This window comes from Macaca thibetana, chromosome 4, assembly GCF_024542745.1.
Source record: "Macaca thibetana thibetana isolate TM-01 chromosome 4, ASM2454274v1, whole genome shotgun sequence".
Classification (NCBI taxonomy): Eukaryota; Metazoa; Chordata; class Mammalia; order Primates; family Cercopithecidae; genus Macaca; species Macaca thibetana.
Genome location: NC_065581.1, coordinates 168,699,551 through 168,719,773, shown reverse-complemented (window position 1 = coordinate 168,719,773; position 20,223 = coordinate 168,699,551). Strand labels below are relative to the sequence as shown.

The 20,223-nt window shown below is 39.8% G+C and overlaps 1 protein-coding gene across 1 annotated transcript; it reads left to right on the top strand.

Moving 5' to 3' along the window:
* Positions 1–774: 774 nt before the first annotated feature.
* On the top strand, positions 775–19,518 carry PSMB1 (proteasome 20S subunit beta 1). The gene is made up of 6 exons (XM_050787137.1): positions 775–999; positions 5,295–5,402; positions 8,510–8,591; positions 10,966–11,095; positions 17,324–17,430; positions 19,233–19,518. The coding sequence occupies exons 1-6, from the start codon at positions 887–889 to the stop codon at positions 19,416–19,418; spliced, it is 726 nt and encodes a 241-aa protein (XP_050643094.1). The 5' UTR covers positions 775–886; the 3' UTR covers positions 19,419–19,518.
* Positions 19,519–20,223: the final 705 nt, after the last annotated feature.

Genomic DNA, 20,223 nt, shown 5'->3' with positions numbered 1-20,223 from the left:
GCTGGACATAGGACAGATCGATTTTTAAATGGTTATATGTGTGTGTGTTTTCTTGTTGTGGTGGTGGTTTAAAGCAACTAGCGGTGTTACCTTTGGCAAGTTACCTGACCTCTCCCCCGCAGTTTCTTCTGTAAAATTGAATAGTGATAATAGTGCTTACCGTTGGGCTGTCGGGAGATTGACAGAGACTGACAGTACTTGGCACTCAGTAAGCGCGTGCTCCTTACCTGTGCAAGAACGCTAGCTGATCTTCAAGGGTGTAGAATGACAAGGAACACTAAGCAAAACAAACGGCTTGTGTTTACACACGCATTTATATTCAGTTCTGCCACTCCCATTTCATGCACTGTGGTCACAAGGCTCTATCCGCAGTTGTTTCTTAGTGGGACTAGAACTTAGTGGGAACTGATTTTCCCTTCTGTAGTTCATTGTGGCGTAGTCATATGTTATACTGCTCGTTTTCTTTGTACTGTTTATTATCAGTGAGGTTGTGAGCTCTTTAAGGATAGGAAATGTTATATACATTTTTTATTAGCCAGGACAATTAACGCGCTCACCGTTATTCGAGTTGGCGTTGCGCCATAGTTCTGCCAATGTTTTTGTATGGTCAGACTTAAATTTTCGTCCACTGGGGTGAATTCCAATGTTTTCTTCGACGGGGGGCGGGAAACCTTTACTTTTCTGTCAGCTTTTTTGGAATGGACGGAACCCAACTACCAAAGGGACAGGCCGCCCTGCAGCCCTCCAGGAGCAACGACTAGCGCAAGATAGAGAGGCCGGGAGCGAACTTCAGGAGAAGCCGGAAGTGGCGTAACGTCCGGTCAAGGCAGCCATCTCGCCGTGAGACAGCAGGTGTCGGAGCTGGAGCTGCAGGCGCAGCCGTGCGATGTTGTCTTCCGTAGCCATGTATTCGGCTCCTGGCAGAGACTTGGGGATGGAGCCGCACGGAGCCGCGAGCCCTTTGCAGCTGCGATTTTCGCCCTACGCTTTCAACGGAGGGTAAAAACCCCAGAGAGCTCCGCTTTCACTTTCGCCCTTCCCCCATTTGCTGAAGCCTGTTTAGGAGTCACCGCCGTCAAGGCGCTGCCCCGGTCCCCTGCAGGCCTCAGAACCCTGAGCTGAGTGGGTCCGCACAAGGCCGGTCTCCCTGCCGTCCTCTCATGCCCTGTGTTTCCTTCTTCAGGCTCGCTTTGGTCAAGTTTACTTGGTGATTGCGATACAGCCTTGGTTTTTAGGGTTTCCCATTACAGCCCTGTCATTTGGGTTTTTATGTGGACCGGAACTCCATGCTCCTTGCTGCTGTACGACGGTAAAGTAGAAATTGAAACATAGCCTCTGCTCTGTGGAAGACCAAACTGGACCTCATGTACACGTTCCTTATGCCAGCAGGCGAGGGTAGAGGTTTAGCGTCTGAAACTTAAAAGTTAGGATTGTTTGGTCTGTGTTGTTAGATGCGTAGCTGGGTTGGTAGCGGAAACGTCTTAATTGTAGCCGCCTGATTTCTGTTATTTCTAATTGTAGCAGTTTGATCATTTTATTTCAAATAGAAGGTGGGATTGGTTGAGCAAACTTAGTTTCATAGATAAGTGCTTTTTTTTTCTTTGTCAGGAAGAGTCTCACTCTGTTGCCCAGGCTGGAGTGCAGTGACCTGATCTCAGCTCCCTGCAAGTTCCGCCTCCCGGTTTCACGCCATTCTCCTGCCTCAGCCTCCCAAGTAACTGGGACTACAGGCGCCCGCCACCACGCCCGGCTAATTTTTTGTGTTTTTAGTAGAGACGGGGTTTCACCGTATTAGCCAGGATGGTCTCGATCTCCTGACCTCGTGATCCGCCCGCCTCAGCCTCCCAAAGTGCTGGGATTACAGGCATGAGCCACCGCGCCCGGCTTTTTTTTTTTTTTTTTTTTTTTTTTTTTAACGTTTAGCTTAAGTTCAGGAAAACAAAATACTCAGAAGATGGACCTTTTAATATGTGTGATCTTGTATGTTATGTTCAAGTTTTGGTTTTTATTTCAATTACCAACTTTATCTTGAGTAATATAATTTTCCGTGGTGGCACGCCAGAGATATAGGGTTATAGAAAGATGCTCTGTTTAAGACTCTTGACAGGGAAGAGCTGTAAATTGAAGCAGTGGTTATAGTTACTAATCAAGCCTTGTACATTAAAATATATACACTCAATTTGAATGAACCGATGGTTCTTAAAGAAAACAAAAAGTGTTGGTTGGGCACTGTAGCTCGCACCTGTAATCCCAGGACTTTGGGAAGCTAAGGCAGGAGGATTATCGCTTGAGGCCAGGAGTTCAAGACCAGCCTGCACAACATAGCAAGACCCCATCTCTACAAAAATAAATTTTAAAAACAAAGCAAAAATGTTAATTGGTTCCTCATAAATTTGAAATATTAATGCATATTTTTGGAGTGTGTTAGAAAGACAAAGTCTGATTTTAGCCTTGGTTCTGCCACTAAAGGACAGTCAGGTCTTTGGGTACTTCTGAACTTCTTGAACCTAAATTTTCTTCATTAGTAGCTTCATAGTTTTTGGTGAGAATCGAGAGAGATGCATTTTGTAAATTGCGAGCCGTCATCTTATTTAATCATCATGAAAAGTGAATGTTCGATGATGTTAGCATTCTAGGGTCATATTAGACATTAAACTGTCAGGGTCAGAGAGCTGGTGTGAAGTTGAGCCAGGACTTAGCTATTTCACCACTGAGTTTATTCATGCTTTTCCATTATACTCCTTAACACTTCCTGTGATGACTAATTAAGTTGTACATTGTAGGGAGGATTATTAGACCCATTTCATAACGCTATTCTCTATAAATAAGAATTTTCAGTGTTCAGTATGCCCTACTCATTACTCATTTTTTAATCCCTAGTAATCCAGTTTAAGCCATTACTGCCCTAAAAATTACTTAGAACTTTCTGATTACTTTTTCTCAGTCATTGTTCTTTTTCTTTAGTGTTTACTGCAGCTGACTTTCAGGCAGCCTTTGCTTCCACAAAATGAGGCCTCATTCTCTTTTTCTACTCTGTCTTTAAATGTAGTTAAACAAGTCATTGGCCGCCTTGTTTATCACTCAGCACTCTTTCATGTCTCATTGCTGGGAGGATTACTCCCAAATCTGGTTTTCCAGTTCTGCCTCTCATGAGTCCCTCAATTCTGGCTTCTTCAGTAAAATATTTCTAACTGGTTTTTCTGCTCTCACAATAACTCAAGACAGCTAACAAAACAAAAAGCAAGCTAATTACTCCCCTCAATCTCCTCTTCTCCTTTTTTATTATTATTTTTTGAGACAGAGTCTCACTCTGTCACCCAGGCCGGAGTGCAGTGGTGCAATCTTGGCTCACTGCAACCTCCGCCTCCTGGGTTCAAGCATTTCTGCCTTAGCCTCCCGAGCAGCTGGGATTACAGGTGCCTGCCACCATGCCTAGCTAACTTTTCTATTTTTAGTAGAGATGGGGTTTCACCATGTTGGCCAGGCTGGTCTCAAACTCTTGACCTCAGGCAATTTGCCTGCCTCAGCCTCCCAAAGTGCTGGGATTACAGGTGTGAGCCACCGTGCCCGGCCTCCTCTGCTCTCCTTTAAAATACTTTTTATAATTATGCCATGATTCTGCTCATTTAAGTTCTAAATCTTGGATGTCATAATTGGTTTTCCCAGTTCCTAACACATTTACTTAGGTATAACAACTTGTCTATTTTGTGTGTTTGTGACAATTTCGGATTTACCTGTTCACCCTGTTACCTTACTATTGCATTAGTAGTATTAGAACAGTGTTTCCATCCCATTTCACGTACTGTTATTGTCAGAGTAGTCTTCCTGAAACCCCACTTTGTAAATGGAACTTTTCTCTCTCTTGCATCTTTTTAAAAGACCAGGTCTCCTGCTAATGCCCAGGCACCATCATAGCTCTCTGCAGGGTTCAAGCAGTCCTCCCACCTCAGCCTCCTGAGTAGTTACAACTACAGGTCATTCTTGCTCAGAAAACCTTCATGATTTCTTGCTAAAATTCCAAAATCTTTAGCTTGGCATTTGGGATTTTCTACAGTAGGAACCCTGTCCATCACATAAACCTTACGTCACTACATGTGTTTGTGCAAAAATGGCTGCCTGAATGAGTTGCTTGAATGTACTATTTGAATTATTACCTGTTTGCCATTGCTTGCTGTTTATATTACCTGGAATGCCATCCTTTTCTACGTGAGAGCTTTAGCACAAATCCCTCCTCAGTGAAAATAGTGGTTAAAGTTTTCTGAGTGCTTATGTCTGTGAGGCACCATGCCTTTAATTTCCACTATTGCATTGAAGCAGTGGTTATAGTTATCAATCAAGCCTTTTACATTAAAATATACACACCCAAATATACACACCTTGTGACACGGGTACTGTTATCATCAACTTGGATTTGGAGAATTTTCCTAAGATCACATACCTAGTAAGCAGCAAGAGTGGGTCTCTGTCTCATGTAATTCCAGAGCCCAGGTGCTTAGTCATACTCTAGTGCCATAGCAGTTATAGCTAACACTTACTAGAGGACCAGTTACATGTCAGGGACTGCTATAAGGGCTTTACATATTTGATTCTTTGAACACCCTATTGAGGTAGCAACTGAAGTGATCTCTGTTGTATTTATGATGAAATTGAGGCCTTGAGAAGTAACTACCCACAGTCTCATATCTGCTAACTGGGAAAGCCAGAATTAGAACCCAGGCAGTCTGCTTTTGGAATTCATACTGTAAATTTCTTTGATAAGCTGTCAAATTGTACAGCCACAGAGGAAAAAATTTACTGTTTGTCCGTTTGTCATTGTATAAGGACTTGAGTATAAAGAAATAAGCAGTATATAGGCGTTACATAAGGACTTGGATATAAAGAAATGAGAAAGAAAGGTAAATCCCATCTTCTCGAAACTCCTAGAGCTTGCGTTGTAGTACCGCTGTCTGTAGTTGACCCTCAAGGGCTCAGACGTGGTGTTTAGTTGTTCTGTATTAGTAGTACCTTGCACAAGTAAGCATTTAATGTGTTGGTGATGATAATTCATTGACTTTTCTGTTACCTCCTGCCAAGGAGACTTTGCCCTGATTTAGGCTTATTAATAATTTGTTTTTCCAGGCAACTTGTAACCAGGGGTTCATTCTCTTGCCGCTCATCTTTCCTCTTCCCATTTGAATCATGTTTTGTTGACATCTAGAGTATTTGATCCCAGTATGTGCTATGGAGCATTCTTCTATTTGTAGGGATAGGATTACCACCCTGGAGAATTAATGTTTTTTTTCTTTTTTCCTCAGTACTGTACTGGCAATTGCTGGAGAAGATTTTGCAATTGTTGCTTCTGATACTCGACTGAGTGAAGGGTTTTCAATTCATACCCGGGATAGCCCCAAATGTTACAAATTGTAAGTAAATATTTCTGAAGACATTTCACAATGCCTTTGTAATGATTTAATGCTGTGAGAGTTTCTACTTCTAAATGATTTGTTTCATGAGTTTTTAAGTTGCTGTTGGGAGCATTTTTATTAGAAAATCATTTTCTAAGTTAATGTTTCCTAATAATTCAATGTGCAGTCTTAAAAATATTTGCTATATTCAGGGTACCAAAAGTGCTTTCGGTAACTTAAATGTGTTCACCCCAGCATTTTACCATGAAAATTTTCAAATGTGCAACAAAAGTAAGAGAGTTGCATAATGAAAACCCGTATGCCATCACCTAGATCTTACTGTTTGTATTTTACTATAATTACTTTGTCACTTTTTCCATCTATACATTTGTCTTAGTCCATTTTATGCTGCTGTAACAGAATGCCACACACTAGGTAACTTATAATGGACAGAAATTTATTGATTTACAGTTCTAGAGGCTGCGAAGTCCAAGATTGAGGGGCTGGCATCTGGTGAGGGCTTTCCTGCTGTGTCTTAACATGGTGGAAAGCCAGAGAGAGAGAAAGAGCGAGCGAGCGAACCCACTCCTGTGATAATGTCCATTCATGAGGGCTGAGCCCTCAGGACCTAAACACCTGGTCCCAACTCCCAGTACCATCACAATGGCAATTAAATTTCAACATGAGTTTTGAAGAAAGCATTCAAACCATAGCACCATTAATCATTAAATGGTATTTTTTAAAAATCTGCCTCCCCACACTGTTTTTTTTAACTTGAAACATTCGTTTTAGAAATACCCTAAGCCATTATATCCATAGCTCAGTTTTAATAGGCTAGCTGTGTTTTTCCTAAAACATGAAAATAAAGCCAAAACTTAAAAAAAAAAAAGCCTGCATAAATCAGCTAAATACATACTGCAGATTAGTAGTGGTCTGTATTTAACAGTTTTGGAAATACTTATAAATGGTCATGAATTCCTGGGTTAGTTACAAAAGTCTGTTAAACTTGAATTGTAATAGGAATGAATGGGACTTAGGAGGTTTAGGTCCTTTGGACAGGCCCTCCTTGTACTGTGGGAAGTAGGTACAGAAGAAAAGATACGTTTTCTTCCCTGGTCCCAGGGATAGCCCACATCTTATCCCAAAAAGCAGTGAAGTTTGTTTGCATCTTCCCGGTTCTCTTTCGATCCACTTGCATCTTCTGATACCCTCTTTCTGCTTTCTGTTCATAGTGTTCTCGTGTTATCTTTTCTTCTCCTCGAGGATGACACTTGTACAACTTGAAAGTAGTAAATATTAGAAATAAGATTTTAAAACAACTTTATGGATACCATCCTTGTACTGGCTTTTACTCATCTTTTAAATGTTGCTTTAGTTACGTTTGCTGCTGAAGTGAGCACTTTTTTTTTTTTTTTTAATGAAACACATCAGATACAGAGATAGAGAATAAGAACAATACAGCATTAACGAATGCCTGTATATATCTCTCATCCCATGTCCTGTGGGGCGGACCTAGAACTAGGGGTGCCTCTTCCAAACCTGTTGGAGACTATATTCTTTGCATGAAAACTCCCATTCCTTTGGTGCACCTGGATATTTGGGAAAAGCATCTTGAAGTTCTAAGATTTCTGTCTTTCCCTGTTGGTATTGTCAGCCAATCTTGTTAGTAAAGGCAGTAAAGCCTTGTAGGAGATTGGAGTCTTCACCTCAGTGCAGTGAGGTTGGTGGTAGGGATAGAGTTGATGTTAGTGATGACCCTAGAGGTGTCGGCTGCTCTCCTAGTAGGACAAGTATGGTTTGTGCGGGTCATTTGTAAGTTTCCAAAAGGAATTGTGGCCTCTGCAAAATATTGTGTAGGTTTCTTTATAGATTCATATAAAGATCTAGGAATTAATTTTTGAATTACATGGTTGAATTTGTATGTCTATGCCAAATTTTAGTCCTTTCCATACAGATGGACATTTGGCTTTTGTTTTGTTTTGTTTTCTTACGGGGTGCTATTTAAATGAATGCTCACTAGTGAGTCTAGAGCATCCCTCTGCATGCTGGCATAAGTATATTGACAAGATGGATTTCTAGCAGTAGAATTGGTGAAAGTGGTGTGTATTTAAAATTTTAATGGATACCACCAAATTGCCCATCTAACAAGTTAATCAGTTTATACTATTTCCACAACCTCGCCAGCATTTAGTTAGGCGTTTTTAGCCATTATGATTGGTTGAAATAGTCTCTTTTTTAGATTTGGATTTCTGAGTAACATAGAGGCTCTTATGTTTATGGTGACTTAATGTCTCTTTTTTCTGTGACTTGTCTGTTCATAGACTGTTACCCTTCTTTTCTTTGTGTCGTTACTGCTTTTCTTATTTGTAAGAACTCTTTGCAGAATTAAAACTAGACTTTGATGGTAGGTGCTACCAGTATATTTTCTTAGGGTTTTAAAAAGCTATTCATAAATTTCTCTGTAGAGTTTTATGTAGTCAAATTTATGAAATTTTTCTGTGTGGCCCTTGGATTGTGTTATATTTAAATCTACCTTCATGAGGCTGGGTGCAGTGGCTCACACCTGTAACCCCAGCACTTTGGAGGCCAAGGCTGGCGGATTACCTGAGGTCAGGAGTTCAAGACCAGCCTGACCAACATGGTGAAACCCCATCTCTACTAAAAATACAAAAATTAGCTGGGCTGGTGGCGGGCGCCTGTAATCCCAGCTACTTGGGAGGCTGAGGCAGGAGAATTTCATGAATCCAGGAGGTGGAAGTTGCAGTGAGCCAAGATTGTGCCACTGCATTCCAGCCTGGGTGGGTGACAAGAGTGAAACTCCATCTCAAAAATCAATCAATCAACCTACCTACCTATCTTCCCCAGCCCAAGATAGTAAAAAAATTCACCCATGATTTATTTAGTCCATTCATAGTTGCATTTTTAAAGTCTTTGATCCACCTATAATTCATCTGGACTGAGGGGTGAGATGTAGGAATACAGAACCCCCTCCCCAGAAGGGTGGCTGCTTGTCCCATTACCGTTTAGGACATAATGGGAATAGGGGTTTTAAATTTAAAATTGCCGAAGATATGCTTTGCTGTACTGTCTAACCAGCTCCGTTTTCTGAAATATGCTTTTTACAGAACAGACAAAACAGTCATTGGATGCAGTGGTTTTCATGGAGACTGCCTTACCCTGACAAAGATTATTGAAGCAAGACTAAAGGTAGATGCTTTTATACATTTCTACACTATTTCAAATTAATAGCAGTTCATTAAATTCTTTCAAGCCTACAGCATGACTGTTGGTCAGAATAGCTAGAGAGTCACTAGGTTAGTAGATGAATTATAAATGTATGCTAGAAATGAAATGATATCATTAAGGCAGGGTCATTAAAGTACCATAATGTGAAACAGCAGCACATTCCATCTGTTAGTCTTGTATCACATGAAGGGTTCTCTACCCTTTTAGAAGTAGCCTGGGAGGAGTTCTTCTGAAGATACTCTTCCCTCAAAAACAAAGCAAATCAATTTCTATGGCAGGAGAGAGCCCAGGAAAGATTTGACACAGGAGCTTGGTTTGCATCACTATCAGCTGATAAGTTTTTCCTCTTTACAATGCTGTGCTCTTAGTTGGCAGGATGCGTGAGTAGAAATACGAAAGAATGAATAAGCCAGGAGCTTGGACGAGAGGCACAACATGCACCATTAATTTCTGTTACCTGACAGGCTTCAGTTGATAGCCAGCTGCCGGAAGTCAGGGGTGATCACATTCTGTTTTGCCTATTTGTGAATAACACTTGAAATTATTTACACTTATGAGTGGTTACTGGAGTATGTAATGTATTTATTTAACTGACAGATGCTTTTTGAATGTGTAGAAAGGATTTCACTCAGTGTTTATCGGTTGTTAATACTTTTTTAGAAACTTATATTGAAAGCTATAGTGACTTACATTTACTGGCATATTGATATGATAATTCCTAATGTTTATTTTATAAATGGGAGTTAGAAGACAAAAGTAAACATGTCATTGTTAATAAAACAACGAATGGTGAATTCAACATAATGCACACCCCTTCCTGAAGTTTTTCTCTCATACTTCATTAGGTGCTGAAGTAAATAAATGTTGGTGCTTGGTTTCAAAATGAAATGGAATGAATTTTTTTTTTTTTTTTTTGAGACAGAGTTTCACTCTTGTTGCCCAGGCTGGAGTGCAATGGCATGTTCTTGCCTCACTGCAACCTCTGCCTCTTGGGTTCAAGTGATTATCCTGCCACAGCCTCCCAAGTAGCTGAGATTACAGGCACCTGTCATCACCCCCATCTAATTTTTGTATTTTAGTAGAGACGGGGTTTCACCATGTTGGCCAGGCTGGTGTCGAACTCCTGACTTCAGGTGATCCACCCACCTCGGCCTCCCAAAGTGCTGGGATTACAGGCGTGAGCCACTGCACCCGGCCTATGAATAATTTTTTATAGTTTTTATCTTGGAAAGACATTCCTCTGTAAAAATCTTATCCATACTTATAGTTCATTTCTAATCATTTTTCAGTGTTTTGACATTGTTTAATTTTACAGTACTAATTAGGTATCTATTTAGACACAGCGTCTCGCTTTGTTGCACAGGCTGGAGTACAGTGGTGCAATTGTAGCTCACTGTAGCCTTCATCTCCTGGGCTCAAACATTCTCCCACCTCAGTTGAGATTACACGTGTGAGCCACTATGCCTGGCCGTTAGGTTTCTCATTAGAGATGGTTGCTATATGGTTAACAAAAATTGGTGATCTTGAATTCATTTTATGTTTATAATTTTTGTGATGTTTCTCTCCCAGTGGATAATGTAGGGTTCCCAAGGGTGTAGTAAAACTAGGATTTGCAGTCCCTGTATTGTCATGCTAAGACCCTGTTTTGGATGCTTGTGTTCTCTACTGGAGATGTTTGAAGGATCACGACCACTGCTGTGTATTAAAATCATGCAGAGTAAGGGTGCTGCCCTGTGTCTTCTGTTCTCACAGACATCTGCTCCACAAAGAGAGGGACTTACATCTGGGTTTGATCAGCGATTGGCATAATTTTTTCTGTAAAGGACCAGATAGTAAATATTTACAGCTTTATGGGCCATTTGATCTCTGTCATGACTATTCGTTTCTGCTTTTGTAGTGAAAAAGCAGCCACGGACAATATTCATAGAAATAGGGGGTAGGCTGGATTTGGCCCCTGAGCCAAACTACAGGGGTTGTTTGCTGACCCCGGTCTATATGCCGAGTGAGGGAGAGAGATGGATTTAAACCCATCTTCCTTAGGCCACTTCATGTGCCCTCGCATGGACATTAGCTCTTGGATTAGCAGTACCCAAGAGTACCCGAGATAAGGGTGGTATGGAAAATAGAGCCTTTAAACCAGAGAGCTGAGGGCAAACTTAGTATTCCTTCCCTTAAAGTTTTATCTTAGTAATACTGTGTTGGTTGATCATGAAAGAAATAGGCATGCTTTCCCCTTTCACTGTGGTATGCATTTATTCACTGTATACTGTGGGTTGTTCTAGTCTATAATAGCCTCTGCCTCTACATGCCTGTTAACTTTCATCAATAATTGCAGATGTATAAGCATTCCAATAATAAGGCCATGACTACGGGGGCAATTGCTGCGATGCTGTCTACGATCCTGTATTCAAGGCGCTTCTTTCCATACTATGTTTACAACATCATCGGTGGACTTGATGAAGAAGGTAGAATTCCTTTTTTCTGGAAAATGGTGGGGAGGAGGAGTTATTATTTCCTAGATGTGTGTGTCTCCACCTAGAGTTGAAAAGAACCATAAATACCATCTGACACAAGTCTCGTTTCATTTCTGATAATGAAAGTGATGAAGAAACGGAAGCTAATATACGACACCCAAAGGCATATTGAAAGCTCTAATAGTGAATGTTGAGCAACCGGTTATTTTGCTGTTTTCTCAGGATCTTGCATGAGTTAGTAGTAAATAATTAGGAGTTTTTATCTTATAGAAAGAAATGACCTAAATGTGATTCTGAGTATTGAAAATTTTTTTATTAACAAACATACTTCAGAAAAGTTCTTTAAAGGTTTTAGAAGTCATTTGGGGTGATTAATAATAAGCATCTATTCCAGTGTTTTCAGAACTTTTTGAAACACGTCTTTGATTTTCTGTCAGAATAAGACCAGGAGTCCCTGAGAATGTTAGTCTTGTTACTTAATATTCCATCCCGTTTTTGATCCAGAGCTACATTACCCCACATGGGCAGCAATGTTTTCCACCAGTTCGTGTTTGGATTGGCTTCTGGTTGCATCTAAAAAACCAAGTACAATCTCCCAGGACAGATCTGTGTCACCATTTATAGTAGTCCATTGAGATAAGAAGTTACAGAAGTGTCTAGACGAGGACATCATTGGTGTAAGCCCATATTCTGTGTTCCTTCTGGCTGAACTTGTGGCTGAAGTAGCCCTAAAAGTGGGGGCAGAGGAATTCCTGTAAGGGACTGTCCTGAACCTAGTTGGGGTTCCAGAACACTAAATCTCAGGGTAATCAGTCAAAAGCATTTAGTGCTGCAACAGTCCTCTCAGCAGACAGCAGGAAAAGATGTGTCCAAGGAGAGGGAGTTGATTTGAGTGTTTAAGGAATTTGGTTCAGGACCAGGGATAATTTCTCTGTGTTTAGCAACAGGGGTAATTTCTCAGTGTTTCAAGCAATAGCCTAAACAACATTATCAGTGCCTGGGAATGTTCAAGGCAGGCCTTGGCTTGGGTCAGAGCCTCCAGGGGAATACATGCAGCTGGCCACATCACAGAACATCTCAGTTGGACGCAGAAAGAAACAAGGGGACTGGGGACCCTAAATCCTGTGAAAGAGTCTAAGAGGAAAGAGCCAGGCTTCATTTCAGCGCCCTGCCTCTCAGGTGTTGACTCCTATCCCTTTCTGTTCCATGAGCATTTTCTTTGCGCGCTCTATCTCTGACTCAACATCCACCCCCATACACAGCCTTGGGGAGCATTTTGATCATTTTACCTACCAAGGTTTAGGTGTAGACAAATTAGGTTGACACAGTTTCTTTTTAAGGCTTTCAACCTTACTTGAAAACTAAGAGAAAAAGTAAAGCGTAGAAATAGTAAAAATAGAAATGAATTACCCTTAACCTGGGTAATTAGATTCTAGCTACAAATTAATTTGCCTAACTTTGCATGCTGGATGCTTCTGATGTCTTTTTTGACTCACGTTATGCCTGGCTTTAATGTCAGATTAATAGATTCAGATTTTAGCAACATTAAAAATAGGTGTCAGCAGGCCAGACAGCATCCTTTGAGTTTTTCCGAGCGTTAGAGAGTCTAATCTGGGAAAGCTGATACCTACTAAGCAGCAGACCTAAGATTCAGGTTTGACTTTGTTTCATGTCAGAGCCCTGTTCTTCGATTTCCATGTAACAGTGTTGCTAGTTTTGGTGACAACCTCAAGTGTCTCTAGAACTGTCTTTCTAAGGTTGTCTGGTTGACTTTAAGTGTTCTTTAAACTAATTGTTATTTTATAGGGGAATTTGTGTGAATAATAAAGCAGTCCTCTATCTTCTTTTTCCATTGCCCTAAGACATTTTTCAACTCTTTTACCTGTATTTCCTGGTACTTACCTCCATTTTCCAAAACTCTATATTTATACTGCACTCTTTTGAGATATCTTTTGGTGTTTTCTTCTGGTAGATGATGGTTCTTAGTTCTTCTGTGTCCTCTTCCTCATTAGCATCCTCCTGTAACACATTACACTTCTGATAACATAGACCTTTAATATTTTTACTGTGACCAGATAGATATTGATGTTCGTTGCACCAAGTAGCATGCATTCATATTTTCTTTCTTGTGTAACTCGTTTTTTTTTTTTCTCAAGTTAACTATCTCTAATTGGCTCAGAGTTCTTAAAACTTTTTGTCAGTTCCTTGTACGTTCTCTGAATACAATTCATCTGGTTGTCAGACCTCACATACTAGGTGGATCTCTTTTCCCCTTGCTCCAGGATGGACCACTGCCATCCTGAGATTCCCGCACATCCTGTGCTCTCCTCTTTTTTGATTTATTTCCTTATTTTAGAGGCTTACCTCCTAAGAGATTTCTGAACAAAACAAAACCGGACCTTTTTGAGACTTTGCTTTTAGGATCTTTTCTTTACCCTGGTGTTCTGAAATTGTATAGTGATGTTCCTTGCCTAGAGTTTCTTATTTATTTTGTCCTCTTTCTCCACCTTCTTTCCTCTCCTCCTCCCCTACCCTTCCCCACCTTCTCCACAACCACCTGGATTATGACCCGGTACTTTATTTTTGACTCCACATGTTACCCATCTCTCTCTTTTTTCTTCTACTTTATGAAGATTTCCTTACTTTTAGCTTTTCATCCTTTACTGATTGCTTTTATTTCTGGTGTCATTAATTTCCAAGAGCTGTTTCTTATTTTTTAGCTTTTTTAAAAAAAAATTCTGTTTTTGTTAGATGTTTTGTACTTTCTTTGTATATTTCATCAGAGTGCTTTTTTTTTTTTCATGTTGTATGTTCATTTTTGGCCTGTGTCTTCTGTGTTAGAGGCTTCCTTCAACTTTCTGATTTTTTTTTTTTTTTTGGCTGTCTGTTCACATTGAAGTGTTGTATGAAAATTTGATTATAAAAGTCCTTGTTTACATAGCTTGTCAACTGACAGCCATTAACTGGGTGCTTCAATAAGCAGCATTTTCTTCAGATGAAGAATTTCTTTAATCTTTTTTCCTGGGGTGAGGTGGGACTACAGGAGGAGAAGCCTGGTTGGCAGCATTTTAGGCCTCGGAGGAGGAAGGGGCCTGATGGTCTGTGTTTTGTTTACACCAACTTTCCATTTCATGTGTTTTGCTCCTACCCTTTGCCACTCTAGAACCTGGTCCCCTAAGTCGAGAGCCTCTGCTAATGTATCAGGAGACTTCATTTACTGTCTTCTGTGTTGGTGGATGCAGGGACCTGGAGAGCAGTGCTCCATATTGAAACCTTCAGGACAGCAAGGTCCACAGCTCTTTCCCTTGGTGTCAACCGCTGTTGGCACTAACCTCTCTGTCTTTATTCTCTTAGCTGCTGTCATGCCTTTTAAATATTTTTCTCCCAAATTAAAAGTGGCTTTGGTTTTTCGGTAGTGAAAATAATCAAACAATCAGTACATGTTTATACATACACTCGTGCAGTTTTATATAAGTAGGACTTTGGTATCTGTTTTTCTGTAACTATACATTGTCTATTATCAAGGAGATCTAAGCTGTATGCATAGTGATTTTTGTATTTAATTAAATTTTTTTTCTTCTGTTTTTGCTGCTGTAACACATAGTTTTTAGTAGCTGACTTACACAGTATGGCTGTACCATCATTTACCTAACCAGTCCTCTAAAGGACATTTTGGCTTCCTGTTTTCTTGATATAAACAATATGATGAACGTCATTGTACATACATTTTTGTGAACTTCTCCAATTATGCTTGTCTTGCTAAAATAGACTTCTAGTAGTTGAAGTATTGGGTCAGATAATTTTTTTTGTATTTTGTTGACTGTACCCTTTCTGAAGGACATGCCAGTACCCCGAGTACCTGATTTTATGTAACCTTCCCAGTATTAGAATTAACACATTTGGAAACATGTTTTTCCCCATTGAACAGTCTATTATTTTCATTTATATATATTTTTGGGCATGTTTTCATATGTTTATTGAGTTTATAAATTTCCTCTTTGGAGACTGATTAATATGTTAACTGTTGCCCATTTCCTTATTTGCAGGTTTTCTTCTCATTGATTTTCAAGAACTACATTCAACTGTGTCAAATGTCTGTAATATAGATGACCCCAAGAGTGTTATTTGTCTCTTTTGGGCAGTGCCTTTTGCTACACAGAAATTTCTGTGTTTCATACAGTCTAATCTGTCAGTCATTTCTTTATGACATTCAGTTTCTTGCCTTGTTAGAAAAACCTCTCCCATCCAAAGCTTACCTGTGTTTCTTTTAAGACTTGTCTGATTTTTTTACATTGAAATTATTGTGCTTTTTGGATTTTACTTTGATGAGGAAAAGCACTTTGTAGTCAAGATTCATGCCATTCTACATTTATTTTTATTTTTATTTTTATTTATTTATTTTTGTTGTTTTATACTGATTTTAGTAGTGTCTCTCTTCCTTCTCCTAGGGGATCTTTAAAGCTGTGTTCTTGGACGTAGCCCACCCTTTCTTCGGTTTGTTTTTTCAAATTTGTTGTGTGTGGTTTTCTGAGATAGGTCCCATCCTTGGGTAAAGCTTTTGGACCTCAGTTTATATGTGGCCCGTCGTCCTCATGAGAGATATAATCATTTTTTTGCCTTTACACCTTATATCTCTTTCTTTTTTTGTATATTAAGGTTAGTGGATTGCCTGCTGTGATCTCGTGTCTTGTCCCAAGCTTGCTTTCAGCAAAAATACTTCCCACAGTTTCTTAGGTGACCGCAGATGGTGCCTTCTCCACCAGAGAATTCAGTTTACACAATTCTTTTTTTTTTTTTTTTTGACACCAAGTCTCGCTCTGTTTGCCCCAGCTGGAGTGCAGTGGCGTGATCTCGGCTCACCACAACCTCTGCCTCCCGGGTTCAAGCGATTCTCCTGCCTCAGCCTCCCAAGTAGTTGGGACTACAGGCACATGCCACCACGCCCGGCTAATTTTTGTATTTTTAGTAGAGACGGGGTTTCACTATGTTGGCCAGGCTGGTCTCGAACTCCCGACCTTGTGATCTGCCCACCTCGGCCTCCCAGAGTGCTGGGATTACAGGCATGAGCCACTGCGCCTGGCCAAGTTTACACAGTTCTATAGTAGAAAACATACAAAGCTAACAGTGGCAGTTGTACATAGGTAGTAAGAAGACTGTCCCTATATCACATCTCCCAGGGTACTGAGTTCTGGTATATAATGTGTTTTCCAAATCAGTTATATTTTTAAAAAATCATACGTTGTAAATGATTCATGATTTCTCATACCCAGAACACAGTTGTTTTTAACAGGCCTTTTTAAAAATTGTAGAATTACCTGTGTTCTTTTTAAAACTCGAATAATATAGAAACATAAGAAGTAATTCCTTTCTTTTCTTGCCTCTAATTCAGTGCTGAAAGATAACCAACCACAGTCTGTTATTTATCTTTCCAGACTTTTTTGTGCTTGTACAAAGAGTTTTCTTATTCTTTTAAACAAAAATAGTATTGTATTATACATGTTACAGAATTCTCTTCATTTTACTTTGTCTTGCGGATGTGTCCCTTGGACCTGTCTATATACATAGGTTGTGCTTTCCTTCAAGTTCTCCTCTTCATTAGCTTAGGAGAGCCAAGATATAAAGACTTTCTTATAAATTACTGTTTGAGTTTGGTTGATGTGCCCTACACAGACCTTACTCTCTCTCTGTGTTCTCCCTACTCTCTTGTGGGTCCTTACCTACTCCCATGGCTTGGATTATTTTTGTGAATTCTCATGGCTTCCAACTCTTTTTACATCTGCAGTGGTTAATTCTCTTGCCATCTTTACCTGAAGATCATAAAAATGCCCTTCTCCCTCTTACTCACCCTTTCTGTGTTAATATTGTATTTTAACTCCCAAGCATAGTTTACCCTTGAACAACACACCAACACAGGGGTTGGGGCTGTCTGCTGGGTGGCACCTGTGCGATGGTGACTGTGTTCTGGGTGGCATCTGTGCGATGGTGACTGTGTGCTGGTTGTCACCTGTGCGATGGCGACTGTGTTCTGGCTTTCACATGTGCAACAGTGTGTGTGGTGCAGCTGTCACCAGTGCAACAGTGACTGTGTTCCAACTGTTCCCTGACGTTTTAGCCAAGGTGATAGTCCATTTTGTGTCACGTTTTGACTTGATTTATTTTTGTGATGATTTGGGATTGTGATTGGATGCCATCCTTATGGATACTATTTTCTTCTTTAAGGAAAGGGGGCTGTATACAGCTTTGACCCAGTAGGGTCTTACCAGAGAGACTCCTTCAAGGCTGGAGGCTCAGCAAGTGCCATGCTACAGCCCCTGCTTGACAACCAGGTAATGATATGTGTCTAATTTGTCATAGTATTCATTTGAAGTACTTTTCTCCAAGTTCTCTTCATTAGCTTAGGAGATCCAAGATATAAAGACTTTCTTATAAATTACTGTTTGAGTTTGGCAGATGTGCCCTACAGAAGCCTTACCATCTCTCTGTGTTCTCCCTACTCTCTGGTGGGTCCTTACCCACTCCCATGGTTTTGACTGTTTTCCTGTATTCTCATGGCTTCCAACTCTTTTATGTCTGTAGTGATTAATTCTTTTGCCATCTTTACTTGAAGATCATAAAAATACCTTTCTCCGTCTTACCCACCGTTTCTGTGTTACCCAGTATTGTACTTGAACTCCCAAGCCTACAACTGACCCTTGAACAACACAAGGGTTGGGGTGCCAATTCCCCAAGCACTGGAATATCCACATATAACTTTCGACTCCCAGAAAACATTACTAATAAGCCTACTGTTGACTGGAAGCCTTGCCAATAATGTAAACTGTGGATTATTACGTGTTTTATATATGTATTATGTGCTGTATTCTTATGAGAAAGTAAACTACAGGAAAGAGAAATGTTATTAAGACAATCATAGGAAGAGAAAATACCTTTACGATACTGTATTTTTGATACTGTAAGTTTACATCATCTGTTTACAAGGAGAATCATCTGGAGTGGTGGACAACCACAGCTGCAGACCTCAATCTACAGTACATATCAAGCAAGTCAGCCTTTTCTTGTAATGTCATAACTTTCCCTGCTCTTTGGGGAGCACTTCCAGCACCACTAGTAGCACTTTGTTTGGGTCACTTGTTATTTAAGGCTTATAATATTGCACTAAACACAATGAAAAACAAAGGAGAACCTTGAGAGATCACTTTAACTTTTTATAATCAATTTATGTGTATTTTATGGTAGTGAATGATAAAATAATTAGTATCTACATATAGTTTATACATTTGTGACATACTTTTCTCTTAATTTTTAAAATATTTTTAGGCTACTCAGCTCATCTGAGTTTTTTCAAATTGTTGCAGATCTCCAAAAATGTTTCAGTATGTTTATTGAAAAAGTTTATGTATAAGTGGACCTGAGCAGTTGAAAACTGTGTTATTTAAAGGTCACCTGTATTTCTAATTTGTCCCTCTTTTTGATTACTGCTGGCTAAATTCAGACCTACATTGTTAGATTATTGGATTTATTTTCTAACATCCTTTCTGCCTGCAAGCTTACTTCCCTAATTCATCCTGCTCAGTTTTCTGAAGTGTGTTATGTATAGCTACTCCTCTGCTTATTGCTTATTGACCTCATCTCCTGTCACCCACTACACCCAGACCCTAACTCTGCTTTTCTCAGAAAAGATGTGCTTTTCCTGACTCCATCCCACATCTCCAGTCTGGAATGTTCTATGCTCTTCAGTGTAGCCTTCAGGACTCACCTACTTAAAAGTCCTTTCTGCTGAAGCCTTTCTTCTTCTAGGAGACTTAGTGGACAACTGTTGGGGCTCTCCTGGCTCTTAATTTCTTCTTAGTTATAACAATTCTCTCATCACTTTGCTTGCATATGTCCGCCTCTCTAGGTCATGTGCTCCTCAAGAGTGAGAGCTTTGCCAGTGAACCCTTGTCAGATTTCTGGTGTGTGTGATTCATCCAGGTCTGGAAGGGTCTTCATTCAGTCTGAGGGACATTTTAATTTTGTGTAGCATTTTCATCACAAATCCTCGTACGCATGAGGGTGTTGGAAGAAACTTGAACCTTTCCTTTGTGCTTACTGTCACGTGACATCTCACCCACGTTTCCTGTCCCACCAGGTTGGTTTTAAGAACATGCAGAACGTGGAGCATGTCCCGCTGTCCTTGGACAGAGCCATGCGGCTGGTGAAAGATGTCTTTATTTCTGCGGCTGAGAGAGACGTGTACACTGGGGACGCGCTCCGGATCTGCATAGTGACCAAAGAGGGCATCAGGGAGGAGACTGTTCCCTTAAGGAAGGACTGATCTGTGTGCTGTTGTCACCAATCAGTTCAGAACTGGTTGATTTTGTACTTTGGAACTGTACCTTGGATGGTTTTGTTTATTAAAAGAGAAACCTGAAGTACTCATTGTGCTGTAACTTGTCTTCTCTAAGCAAGACAGATATAGGAAGTAGAATTTCTTTTAATTTTCTTCATTTTCCCCACCCTTTTCTATTTTTCCGAGATTTTTTTTTTTTTTTTTTTTTTTTTTTTTTTGCATTTGAAGTAATGAAAACAGGTCATGTTAGTTTTCCCTTACACTAATGAGCTAGGAATTTATCTGTAAAAGTTAACCTTCTGGGCAAACGTACCTTATGAAGAGGGCTCTGATATTTATTCAACCAGCTTGCCTGAAGGGCCCTTTCAACCATCCCTAAGGGAGAGTATTTTCCAGGGTTTTATTAAGACTCTAATGGTTATAAATGAAATATCTTAAGATTTTTCACTTCTGGGATTGTTGAGCAGTCTGGAATAGCTGTTTTGGAGAAAAATCTTCAACCAAAATAAAACTGTAAAAAAAAAAAATAGGCCTTTATACAAGCTTTAGCCAGAAATCTGGGATAATTTTTACAAGCGCTTTAGTAATGTTATAATTGAGACCTAAGTTTTGATAGAGCCAAAATTTTTGTTTTAGATCTATTAAATACATTTTAACTCCATTATAATATTTGGGTAATTTTCTTGTTATTGAACAAGTCAAATTATACATAACATGGGAGTTACTGTTTGCTTTGTACCAGAGGAACCTGTGGTATAAATGGAATTTTACTAAGTTGGTGGTTAATCTT